The sequence below is a fragment of the Ursus maritimus genome, unplaced genomic scaffold (genome assembly GCF_017311325.1).
Source record: "Ursus maritimus isolate PB19 unplaced genomic scaffold, ASM1731132v1 scaffold_12, whole genome shotgun sequence".
NCBI lineage: Eukaryota > Metazoa > Chordata > Mammalia > Carnivora > Ursidae > Ursus > Ursus maritimus.
Window position 1 is genome coordinate 2,069,288 of NW_024423564.1, and position 12,202 is coordinate 2,081,489.

At 45.2% G+C, this 12,202-nt stretch overlaps 1 protein-coding gene across 2 annotated transcripts in view; it reads right to left on the reverse strand.

Moving 5' to 3' along the window:
• Positions 1-1,248: 1,248 nt before the first annotated feature.
• PIP5K1A (phosphatidylinositol-4-phosphate 5-kinase type 1 alpha) overlaps positions 1,249-12,202 on the reverse strand; it is a 37,333-nt gene continuing 26,379 nt past the window's right edge. The window contains exons 8-15 of one of the 2 annotated variants that reach the window (XM_040626761.1): positions 9,853-10,058; positions 8,986-9,069; positions 8,111-8,159; positions 7,819-7,903; positions 6,619-6,765; positions 6,290-6,419; positions 3,188-3,236; positions 1,249-2,908 (exon numbers count right to left, since the gene is read on the reverse strand). In XM_040626761.1, the coding sequence (XP_040482695.1) occupies positions 2,906-2,908; positions 3,188-3,236; positions 6,290-6,419; positions 6,619-6,765; positions 7,819-7,903; positions 8,111-8,159; positions 8,986-9,069; positions 9,853-10,058 (753 nt within the window). In that variant the 3' untranslated portion in view covers positions 1,249-2,905. The remainder of the gene's footprint in view (positions 2,909-3,187; positions 3,237-6,289; positions 6,420-6,618; positions 6,766-7,818; positions 7,904-8,110; positions 8,160-8,985; positions 9,070-9,852; positions 10,059-12,202) is intronic. The other variant, XM_040626762.1, reaches the window with a different exon arrangement.

Sequence of the window (12,202 nt, forward strand, 5' to 3'; positions counted from 1 at the left end):
TAGAGGCAAAAAACATCCTACAGTTCCTCACTGCCTACAGTTTAAAATAAAAAATGCCTCAAGCCTAGGGGTGCCTGGGTGGCTCAGCCGGTTAAGCGTCTGCCTTTGGCTCGGGTCATGATCCCGGGGTCCTGGGATGGAGTCCCAGGTCAGGCTCCCTGCTCAGTGGGGAGCCTGCTTCTCCCTCTCCTTCTGCACACCCTCACCCTGCTCATGCTCTGTCAAATAAAATCTTAAAAAAAAAAATTCCTCAGCCTAGCCATCAACGTTTCCCGTGTGGCCCCCACCTATACCTACTCCAGGATTCTCACTCAGATCTCCTTCACCATTGCTTCCACTGTGGGGTCTTCCTTCTTCTCCAAAATAGGACCCCTCTCATACCTCTAGGCTCTTGGGTTCATGTGCAACTTTCTCCAACACTTCTAGTCCACAGTAACCTCTCATTTTCTTCCACCTAATATATTCTGTACCACCCTCTCAGAGAACTGAAACCCTTAACTGTAATCCACCTAAAACATCGTTTTTGTGTACACACAAGTATGTGTGTGCTCCTCCTGTAAACTCTTGAAGCTCAATTACTTCTTTTGACCTCCAGCTACCCAGTGCATTGCTCACTAGCTCCTGCATAAATATTTGTAGAATGATCGTAACAAGATAAGGAATAGTACTGTGGAAAGAACAGTATTTAGTTAACTTGCTTCTCTCCAAACTTCCCCACACGCATGCCTTAGAACAAGCACCCCCTCTTTGGTCGTTTCCCATCACAGCAAAAAAGCCTAATTAATAACTAAGCTCAACCTCACAGAAGCGGAAAACAGAACTGAGGGAAGCAGCCAGTCTCTGGTCCTCGAAGTGACACCTTAGCATCAGGTCAGGGGAAGGAAAGGGAATCCAAAGGCCAAATGACCTCGAGCTTGCTTTGTCCCTCCTCCTTTCCCCCTAAACTTGAGGAAGACTTAGAGCTTTGGATTCCCAGATCGGTCAGTTAAAGTAGGCTGCCATTAGGCAACAGACCTACAGTAATTCCCTTCATATTCATTCACAGCTTTTCCTTGTCAAGTTGAAGTTGTTCAAGTGCAGAGGTGGCTGGAAGGTAGGGAACGAAGCCAGCACCAGTCTGCACCAGACTGAAGGCCACTGGCAAGGATGCAGCATTTGCTCAGGGCAACGTAAACAACACTGAGCCCGAGCTGGGGCAGGAAGGTGGAGCAGATGGTGTATGAAAAAGAATCCGCAAGAAACAAGAGGTCTAAATAACTGATGAAAGTTTAATACATTAAAACCAGGTATTTATCACTTTTATATTGCATTTGCCATTTCTGAACAATACAAAGTGGAGGCAAATAGTGACACTTCATAAAAATGCTGATTCCCCATTCCCTTCCCTAAGACCCAGCCTCCCTCAAATATTCCCTCCCGCTCCCTACAGAACTCTGTCCTGAATAAAACACTTAAATACATCATAAATAGTAAATTATGAAAAAAAAATAGCAAGAATTGTTTCTTTCCTTCTTGTAAAAAAGAACATGGCAGCAAAGACAGGCAGCCAGAAACTGGCTGGGGGTGTCTAATATAGACAGTTACTTGAGGGATGGGCTAACCTACTATCAAGGTCGGGCGGGATGGGAGACGGGACAGTATTCAACGACCTGCCTGAGATGCCAGGCCCCCTCAGTCCCCAGACAGGAGGATCAGGTGGGGAGCCACAACTCTTGGAGGTGGGGAACAGACGGATTACACAGCTCCCATTTCCGAGTTCTCTGCATGAGAAGAGACAGGGCATGTGGCACAGCAATGACCTCACCTAGGCAAGAATCTGCTGGCTCCCCATGAGTCTAAGCAAATATTCTCTAGCCTCATACAGACTGACTGTTAAATGGACACAGGTGTCCCCTCTCCACCTCAGCCCCTCGAACAGCAGAACACTGTCGGAAAAGGTGGGAAGAGCAAGGAAGAAACCTCCTTTTGAGAAGGATCCAAATTCATTTGATTAAGTCTTCATATTTAGAAAAACAAGCAGAATACATTTCAAATTGCAAAACAGTAATAATCGTGATGGCCTGGCAGTGAGTAGGGTCCGGCCTAGCAAGGGCTCTGATCTTCTGGTCCCATGACTGCCCTACTGTTTCAACAAAAGGGGTAAAGATTACCCCATGTCCCACTCTCTCCATTCCTTCAGCCTTAAGAAATTCATCAAGAGAGGAGGAGTTAAAGAGGAGCTGCTCCTGGCAAAGCAGTGCCATACTTCCATTTCTCAAACACCAGGGGGCTCTTCTGAGGGAACCCCACAAATAGGCATCTCTCCCAACACTTCTGCAGTTTTGATCTGAAACTGTCTGGCTTCAAATTGTGTGCTGTGTGCTAGTTTTTCTTTTCCTTTTTTTAAGGAAAAAGAAAAAGGAAGGTGGAAGTTGGCTTAACACCCTTACTCCCAAAAACCTTTACAAAGATTACAAGGGTCTTCTTCCAGAGAAAGCGTGAAGGTGGAGATAATGTGCCAGCCAGTCTGTCCTGAGGAAATTAAGAGTCCAGCTCCAGGTGAAAGGTAGATGAAGAGGAAGAAAACCACCAAGTCCAGCAACCCCACTTCCAGCAGGAAGAATGGGGGTTTGAAAACAATTCAATTGTGGAAGCCAAGGCTGGCCAGTTGAAAATCCGTGCCACCTAACTCAGAAGTGGAGAAGATGCTGCTGTCCTCAACTGTCCGAGGCACTAATGCCCATTCATAAGGAAGGGGAAGGAGAAGAGGTTCTTCTTCAGGAAGGAGACAGAGAGCTCCCCTAGCCTCCATTATACTCCTTTTGTGATGACCACAAAGAAAACTCAGCATTGCTGGGGCAAGGGCTGGCTCCTTGGGATCACCAAGCTGGTAGAATCTTGTTCCAGGTCTTCTGAGTTTTTTTGCTCACTGGAAACGGAAAGGGTATAAGGTTAAGGATGTGAAGTATGAAATGAGGAGGCAGGAATGGAATTCAAGTTCATTTCAGCCTGACTGGCAGAGTTAAGTTTTCTTCTATTTCATCCTCCGCTTCCAAGTACAAGGTCTCAACAAAATTTAAAAAGGCAAGATTAAAGGGGCACCCATTCCCTCTAACCTTGCCAACTAACTCCCTGTTCCACTCCATCAGTGATACTCTTTATACCCTTCAAAGAAAGCATTCACCTCCCCCACGTCCCAGACACTCACATGGGTGAACTCTGACTCTGCAACTTCAGGCTTTTCCAAGAGGGCTGAACTAACAGGAGAAAAAAAATGGAGGCAGAGAGGAGAAGAATTAGAAGGAGAAAGGACGATCCTCTCAAGTCAAATTTCATACTGCTTCTCCATATTTCACTTCAGGATCAACTCAGGATTCAGAAAGAGGAGGCTAAGAAACTACCAGACTTAGAAGCAAGTTGTTTTAATTAACTATTTAGCTTCCTGAGTACTACAAAAATATTTCCTAATACCCTCCCCTTCTGTCCTCAATTCCCAGGTGTGGTAGGCACTCAGTGATCCTGCTGCCTGATATTTGTGCCATTGTGTAATTCTCTCCTCTTGAATGCAGCTGGATTTAGTGACTCTCTTCCAGAGGACAGAATATAGGCCAGGTGATGGAATATCAATTCTGAGATTAAGTTACAAAAAGACCCTACCTAGGTTCCTCTTGGGCTCGAGCTCTCTCACCAACTGTTTGCTCTGAGGGAGGCTAGTCGCCACATGGAGAGAGCATGTGACAAGGAACTGAGGGAGGACCATTGGCCAACAGCCTGCAATGAACTGAACCTTGCCAACAACCATATAAGCGAGCTTGCCAGTTGATCCTCCCCCGGGGTGAGCCGTGACTAACAGCTTCACTGTAACCTCCTAAGAGACCCTGAGCCAGTGGCACCCAGCTAAGTCACTCCTAGATACTGAAGCCACATAAAATCTGAGATAATAAATGTTTGTAGTTTTTAGCTGCCAAATTGGGGGTAATTTGTTACACAATAATATATATAACATAAATGTTTGTACCTGGAAGTGAAGTGCTACTGAACTAAAAATCTAAAAAGTGGAAGTGGCTTTGGAAGAGGGAAGTGGGCTTTAAGGACAGTGTTAGTCAAAGTTTAGAAGTGCCATGAATATACTGTAGAATTTTAGACTTGAACGAGGGAGTTGCCAGTATGGGCTCAAAGGAAAGTGAGAAAAATCTTACAGGAAAGTGAAAGAAAGGGGATCCCTGTAATGCAGTGGAACAAAGTTTTGCAACAACGTCATATGCAGGTATGTGAAAAGCAGAATGTGTCTAATGAATTGGGTGATCTACCTAAGGAGAATTCTAAACAAGTGCTAATGTTGCCACCTGGTTCCTTCTTAATGCTTATAGTAAAATGAGAAGAAAAAAATTAAGGGAAGGACTGTTAAATAAAAGGAGGGCTTGCCAGGACTTGATGGTTTTGAGAATTCTGAGTTCCTCCAGATACCAAACAATGCGAAAATTAAGAAACAGCTTGTGAGCAAGCACTGCCAGGAAAATGCGATCTAGAGACAAAGCCAAGGGTATGTATGACTGTAAAACATTTTTTTAAGACTTCAGAAAAATCAAAGTTGGTTCCTTAGAGTACTATTCAATCATACAAAAGGCCATTCAAAAAGATTAACATCTCCCAGATCCTCTCAACTTAACAGGATCTCTAAGAAGCAGAGGGCTTATGAAGAAGGTATCTATGGGTGTGGCTTTTGTCTAGGGGACTGAATACCAGTGAGACTCACGGGAGGCCCAGAAAATCTTTGAAGGCATTATAACAGCAGAAACATTCACAGCTTGGGACTGAAAGGGACAGACACAGTGCAAAACAAAGAAACCGCTGGACCCCAAAACTGTACTGGCAGGAAGCAGGCTGAGAAAACTATTCAGCTGCAAACAGATTCTAACTTTCATGAAAAAGGAAGACCCAGAAAGCAAAACCAAGAGTTCACAAGATAGAGTCAAGAGTCATGGAGAATTACTCCCAAGCCTTTCCCCTGATTAAAGAAACTCCAACAATTGCTGAATTTTGGACTAGCTATGAACCAGTGACTCCTCTGTGCCTCCCTCACTCCTCTTTTTGGACAGGCATGTGTTCACTGGTTATCTACTGACTGCCTCACCACTGTCTGCTGGGTGGGTAGGGAGAGAACAGCTGTCTCTTTAGTTTCACAAGTCCAAAGATTGAGAGCAACTGTATTCAAGGAACAATACCTGGGGAGCTCCTCCAAATCAAGACCTAATTCAGATGACAAAATTCTGGAACTTAAGCCGCTGCTATAATGGGATGAAGCTTTTGAAGACCATGGGAACAAATGAATGCATTTCGCACAGGGAGGGATAGGAATCACTGGGGGCCAGGAGATGGGACTGTGATAGGTCACTTTTTAGGTGGCTCCCAATGAGTTCTGCTTCTTGGTATTCACACCTTTGTGTAATCCCTTCCTTGTGAGTGTGGGCTAGATTTAGTGACTAGAATGCAGTACAGGTAATACGACGTCAATTCTGAGATTAGGTCACAAAAAGATTATGGCTTCCGTATAGGTACATGTACTCTCACTTGCTTGCTCTGAGGGAAGCCAGCTGTGATGTTCTGAGTTAGGACGTCCTAAGGAGAGGCTCATGTGGCAAAGAACCAAGGGAGGCCCCAGCTAACTGCAGGCAAGGAACTAAGGCCCTCTGTCCAGCAACCCACAAGGAATTGAATCCTGCCAATAAGCATATAAATGAGCTTAGAAGTGAAGCCTCTCTGTTGAACCTTCGGACGAGATGGGAGCCCGTGGCCAACACCTCATGAAAGACCTTGAGCCAGAGGACCCAGCTAAGCTGTACCCACAATCCTGACCCACAGAAGCTATGATATGTATTTGTTATTTTAATCCACTAAGTTTTGGGTTAATTTATTATGATGGAATAGATAATCAACACACCATGTAACAAAATTAAATCACTATCTTTAGAATGGATCCTTTTACAAGACTGTTCATTTTCTTCACTGCCCAGGAACATTTCCAGGCTTACAAAGTAAGCTGAGAATTCTCACCTAACTCACCAGGAGATAAAGGGTTAGTTGGGGCGTATTTTGACTATCAGAAAGTCTACACTCCCCCTAAAGATGCAGAGATGTTGACACACCTCCAAATCACTTAAGATGAGCTAAAGGAAAGTAAACCCAGAAAAATCTAGTAAAGAGCAAAGGACAAACAATGATCTCTTGAAAAAACAAAATTATGGAGGTTCCCAAGGACCTGAAGAGAGAGATGAAAAGATTACATGAAGAAAGGGGCCAAGGAACCAACCTTGTAGTTTGCATTTGCAAAGTCTCTCCAACTACAGGTGAGAAATAGGGGTCAGGAAGAGTCGAGACCTCACTGATTTTCTCCAAAGGTGGAGTCTGAGGTAAAACATCAGGACGACCGAAGTGGACGCCTGGAAAAAAGAAAAGGGAAGAAAATCAATAAATAAAAAGGAAGACAAAATGGGGTGGGGGAAATACAGGGGGGAAAATGTAGCAACTTGGCTTTTCCTGGATAGGAACGGGGAGTAGAGGTCCTAGGCAGATAAGATAGGGCTCAGAAGGAAGGGAGGGAGTGCCCAATCACATGGGAACCCCAGCCCTGGCGCTGACCTGGCTCCACTTCCGCCTTGGTTGTCACTTGTGCCTTGTGCTCCCCAGAGACCGATGTCTGGTAAGTAATGCAGGAGTTGCCGCTGGGGCCTGCTCGCCGAGAGAAAGATGAGCCAGACCGAAACTTTTTGGAAGGAGAGGGCTTCACTTCAAAAGGGAAAGAGAAAGCCTACTTAGCACCCACCTGAGAAACCGTCACCAAGATACAGATACAAATCGCTAGCATCCCCAACACAAACCCAAAGGTGCTCTGCAAAGCGGGAAGAAGGACTAATGTCAACAAAGACAGGCTCTATGAACTACTCTTCAGAGGAGAGGGCGCACATCTCTGTTCACTTCACTCTGGAAAGCAGAAAACCTAGAGGAAAGCAGACACATACATATCTTGCCCCCGCTACACGCAACCTCCATGGCTTTGCTTCGACCTGATGAGATGTCCTCCATTCCGTCCCTCCCTTGTTCTTTAACAGCATCCCCCAGTTCAAGCTGACGAAGATGACCCTCTCACTCTGCATCCTTGTAGCACTTACGCACACAGCACTGTGATACTTTACACTTGCTTGTATGTCACTTTGAAAAGACTTTGAAGGGATTTTCCCATGCTTCTTAAGACTGTCTGGCATGCCTAAGTCCTCTCTGCTGCACTGAGAGATGACTGAGGCCTATGATGAGGAGACGGGAAGGAGTTGGAAATTTGCCAATGGCAGCAGCATTGGAAGGTTGGGAAAGAAAGATACTGGCACTTTCAAACCAAGAAAGTTGAGGGAAGAGAGTAAGAACAACTGCTACGCAGAAATCAGATCAACCCTTTGATCCTAGTCTGAGAGTTCCTTGGCACTGGGGATATGAAGAGAAAACAGAACACTGGTAATACCCTTGCCTATCTCTGTCTGTAAGTCTGGCTCCATCTCGGCCTATGGCATGGATCCTACTCCCACAATGACACTCTTCCCCCCAATCCCACCAATTTCCCAGAAATGCCCCTCACCTCAATGACACACGAAGGGAGAGCCAGGGGAAAAGCAGCAACTCGGAAACCACTGGGACAGACAGAGTGACTGACATAAAGACGGGCAGCAGCTCTCACGGGAGGTGGGTAGAGCAGAAGAGGCTTTGGCAGTTCCCTGACAGAGGTGTCTTGCCCACCCATCGCCTGGAGTAAGGGAGTCACTGGGGGGTCATCTGGTAGAAGCCACTTACGGGGTATCTTCTTGAACACGGTGTTGCACATGAAGCGCTGGAACCGTTCAGCATAGAAGCCTGGGCGATGCACCGATACGGTGTCCTGCAGAGCAGAAGAGATGGCTGCAGAGTTAGAGAGGGGGAGGCCAGCGAGAGGATCGCTATTTAGTCCAAGGCCCATTTTCCTCTAGGCTGAGACCCTAGCAGAAGGGTAGAACCCACAAATGAAATAAGAAAGAAAGAAGAAATTGAGGGGGCAAATCAGAACTGTAGGAGGCAGGAGGAGAGCCTCTAGCAAACGGCTACTCACCCCATCGTGTACCAGCGCTTTCCAAGAGTGCTCCAACTTCTTAACAAACCTGCCAAGAAAAATGTGTATCACATAGTCACAGAGTTTTTAAATGAATGACAGTTTTCTCTTTTATGAAGTAAAGCAGCTGGGAAAGCACTCCCTCTATCACACTGGCTTTCCAAAGAACAGACACAGTAGTGTTTGATCAGGATGGAGATCAAAGCTGCTTCTAGGGAAGTTAATTACCTCCCCCATGGAAAAAGGGTACTTAGTATGTCCCCGGCAAGTCAGGAACAAGGACACTTATTGCAAAAGGAGAAATGAAGGGACAGATGGGCACGCCTGGAAGAGGGGAATTAAAACTGGATGACAATACTCTGGAACAGTAAACCAAGGACTGCCCAGTCCCCGTCAGTAGCGGAAACCTGTTTACAGGGTGAAACTGGGATCTAACCTTTCCAGCTCCTCCTATCGCTTCACTGCCTTAGTTCCACAGGTTAATAGTTAGCACAGGACGCGGTGATCCTCTTTTCTCCTCTGAGGAAAAGAGGAACACGTTTCCAGCTGCATCCCAATGTGGAGTAGGACTCATCTCACAGGTTTTTCACAAAGAGACAGACGGTGTATTCTACCCTGTTGCTTCTGAGGACTGACTCAGCTCTCCACAGAGGTGTATGTTACGTTTGGGAAGGTGGCAGGGTAACGAAGCCAGGGAGACAGGCAAAATCCAGGAAATAAACCCCCATCTGAAACCCAATGAGGTAAGCAGCTAGAATGCGCCTTCACTGTTCCTGTTTCAGGTAGAATTTAGTGACAAACTCCTCTAAAGGAAAAATGTGAATGGTTATCTGCAACCACTCTGGCCCCTCACTTGGAATCCATACGCTCCTCACCTGTAAGACTGGAGGATGTCGATGATCCCAATATAAAGCAGCAGCCTCTCCCCTTTACTATTGCGGGCAGGGATGCCACCCATACTGCTCCGGAAGACAAGAAGAAAACAGTAAGAAAATCTTGGGCCTAGCACATAAGGGCTTCTCCTAACCTCAAGTCAGATCAGGACAGGGAACTGAGACCTAAACATAACTGTCCCATCTTCCATAAACTGGGGAAGAGTGAAAACCTTCCTCCAACCCCAAGAGCCACTCTGGAATATGTATTATAACCTCTTTCTCTCCTAGTCTCACTCGCCTGATTCTCCGACCCCAAGTCCACCAGAGAGAATCTAAAGTCACCCCTACTCAGCAACGCTGGAAGTGCTCAGATAACTCTGAACTTCCTCAGTACTCTCGTAGTTTAATTCATACCCACTAGGACTCTCTTCTTGAGAGTCACAGTACAGGACACCTTAAAAATGAAACCACTTCCAAGACATTTATGATGCTTCAGTAAATACACTTCCTTGATAGAACCAGGATGGTAAGAAAGACGCCTTCCATAAAGCTGCCTGTAGTTAAATTAGCTTTGGTGAAGTTCTAATAGAATATGCAGACACGTGTCTAAGACTCTAAGTACATTCTTTCTGAAAGGTGTTTTAATCTTCAATAGCTCTCCTTCCCAGATGTACTACAGATCCCCCACTTAAGCCCTCCTCCTTTCCTTTTACATCCTTAAGAAGGCTTGTTCTATAGTTCTGTAAGTGTTAAGACTGTCAACTGCTGAATCGGGGCTACTCTTACGCCAGGGTCTGCATTTTTTCCTCAAGAAAAAAAAAATGCCGAGTCTATGCTCTCCATCCTGGTGCCCCTGAGCCCACTCACTGGTCATCAGTCTCCATGGTGCCACCTCGCCGAGCCTCGCCCTGGATAGATTCCATAGCCGTGGAATAGAGAGCCTTTTGGGGGGCTGGTCTGCGAGTGTCAGCTGAGGATTGTGCTTCACTGCCTAAGGGCTCTCGTTGTGCATGATCTATGTTATGGATCGACATCAAGAGGCTATAGTCCATTATCTTGAAGCTCTGCAGCACCTAATGGAAGGAAAAAAAACAAACCATGTTCTGAGCCTTGGGAGATATGAAGACTTTTTTCAGGATCTCACAGCTTTCCTGACTCAATTATTTTTTTTATTTTTTAAGATTTTTTAAAAGATTTTATTTATTTGAGAGAGAGAGAGACAGTGATACAGAGAGAACACAGAAGGGGGGGGGAGATCGAGAGACGCCCAACTCCCGCTGAGCAAGGAGCCTGACATGGGACTCGATCCTGGGACTCTGAGATCATGGCCTGAACTGAAGGCAGACACTTAACTGACTGAGCCACCCAGGCACCCTCATTTTTGTCTTAAGTTTATTTTATTTTATATATATATATATATATATATATATATATATATATATATATATATATATATTTAAGATTTTTAAAAAAAGATTTATTTGGGGGGGGGCACACAAGGAGGGGGAGGGGCAGAGGGAGAGAAAAACTTTAGCCGACGCAGGGCTCATTCTCATGACTCTGAGATCACGACCCGAGCCAAAACCAAGAGTTGGATGTTCAACTGACTGCACCACCCAGGCGCCCCTAAAGATTTTATTTTCAAGTAATCTCTACACCCAATGTGGGGCTCAAACTCACAACCACAAGATCAAGAGTTGCACGTTCCCCCAACTAAGCCAGCCAGGTACCCCAAGATTCAAGTATTCTTGACCTCCAGGGTTAACTATAGGCTTATCCTTTGCTCCTCCTACTCCCTGGAGAAGAATATATATATTAACTTCCTCTAGTCACTCATTATTTCTATTCCCTCAGCTTTCTTCTATTTCGGTAAATATGTATTAGGCCACTGCCTAGCCCACAACATTCCCTGTTTGTTCTTTCCTTGTATCTCTTTGTGAAAAGAGCATTATATTCTCAAGGGAACGTGGAATACATATCTGTGCTATAAAGAATCCGCAAGGGAAGTGTGGTAAAAGTACATTTCATGATGCAGTATATCTGTTGCAGGACTTTATATGACCAGCTTTGATTCAGTTCAGTATTTACTGAAGCCCTACCACCTGCAGGCATTGTGCCTGTTTATGGGGACACAAAGATACTCAAGAGTTTCTGTTCTCAACAATATTATAATTTAGAAAACAAATGTAAAAATAAATCCAATAAAGTCTAATACATGCAACAACAGAAGTGCTTACATGATTGATAGTACGGAGGAGATCAGGAAGTGATATGCAAATAAGTTTATGAAGAATAAATTAGAAAATAAGTCCAAATAAATAAAGGAAGGACTATTTCAACGCCTGGAAGCATGAAACAAACAGCCCAGTATGTGCAGGGAGGTATAATTTGGTACTGCTAAAATGGAAAATGCAAAGGCCAGATGTGGCAGATTCCAGAGGCTGATAGAGGCAAAACGACAGGCCTGATGTGTCATACTAAGGGGCCTGGATTCTTTTTTTTTTTTTTTTTTTTTTAAGATTTATTTATTTGACACACAGAGGGAGAGTGCACACACGCACGAGTGCGGGGGGAGTGAGGGGGGGAGGGGGCAAGGCAGAAGCAGGCTCCCCACTGAGCAGAGAGCCTGATGTGGCGCTTGATCCCAGGACCCTGGGATCATGACCTGAGCCGAAGGAGACGCTTAACCGACTGAACTACCCAGGCGCCTCAAGGAGCCTGGATTATATCCTATGGTTCTCAACCCTCTTTCCATTCCAGAACAGGGTGCAGAACAGTACACTCACACCAGTTCCAGCAGCCCACTCTGGTGATGCAGCTCAACCAAGGGTATTTTGCTAGGTTGGTGGGAGAAAGGGATGAAGAAAGCACAGGAGTGATTCTTGTGCATAGTTTGAAAACAACTCTCTACTGTGTCCAGTCCTTTCAACCAAAGGAGCCAAACTAAACTAGGCATTACCCTATAAGTAGATGCAGAGTAAGCAAAGGACAAGGATGGACAACGCTATGGAGTGAGTAGAGGAAGATGATCCCACAGTAGCGGTTGAGAAAAAAACAATCAGAAATGTAAAAACCAGTNNGGAAAGGTGCCACAAAAACAAAAAGGTACATTAAGAAAGTGGAAATAGTCAACTTTCAAGCTGCAGAAAAAGCAAGGAAGGACTGAGAAATATTCTCTACTTGGCATCTGAGGTGGTCTTGAGGGAGAGTAGTTTAA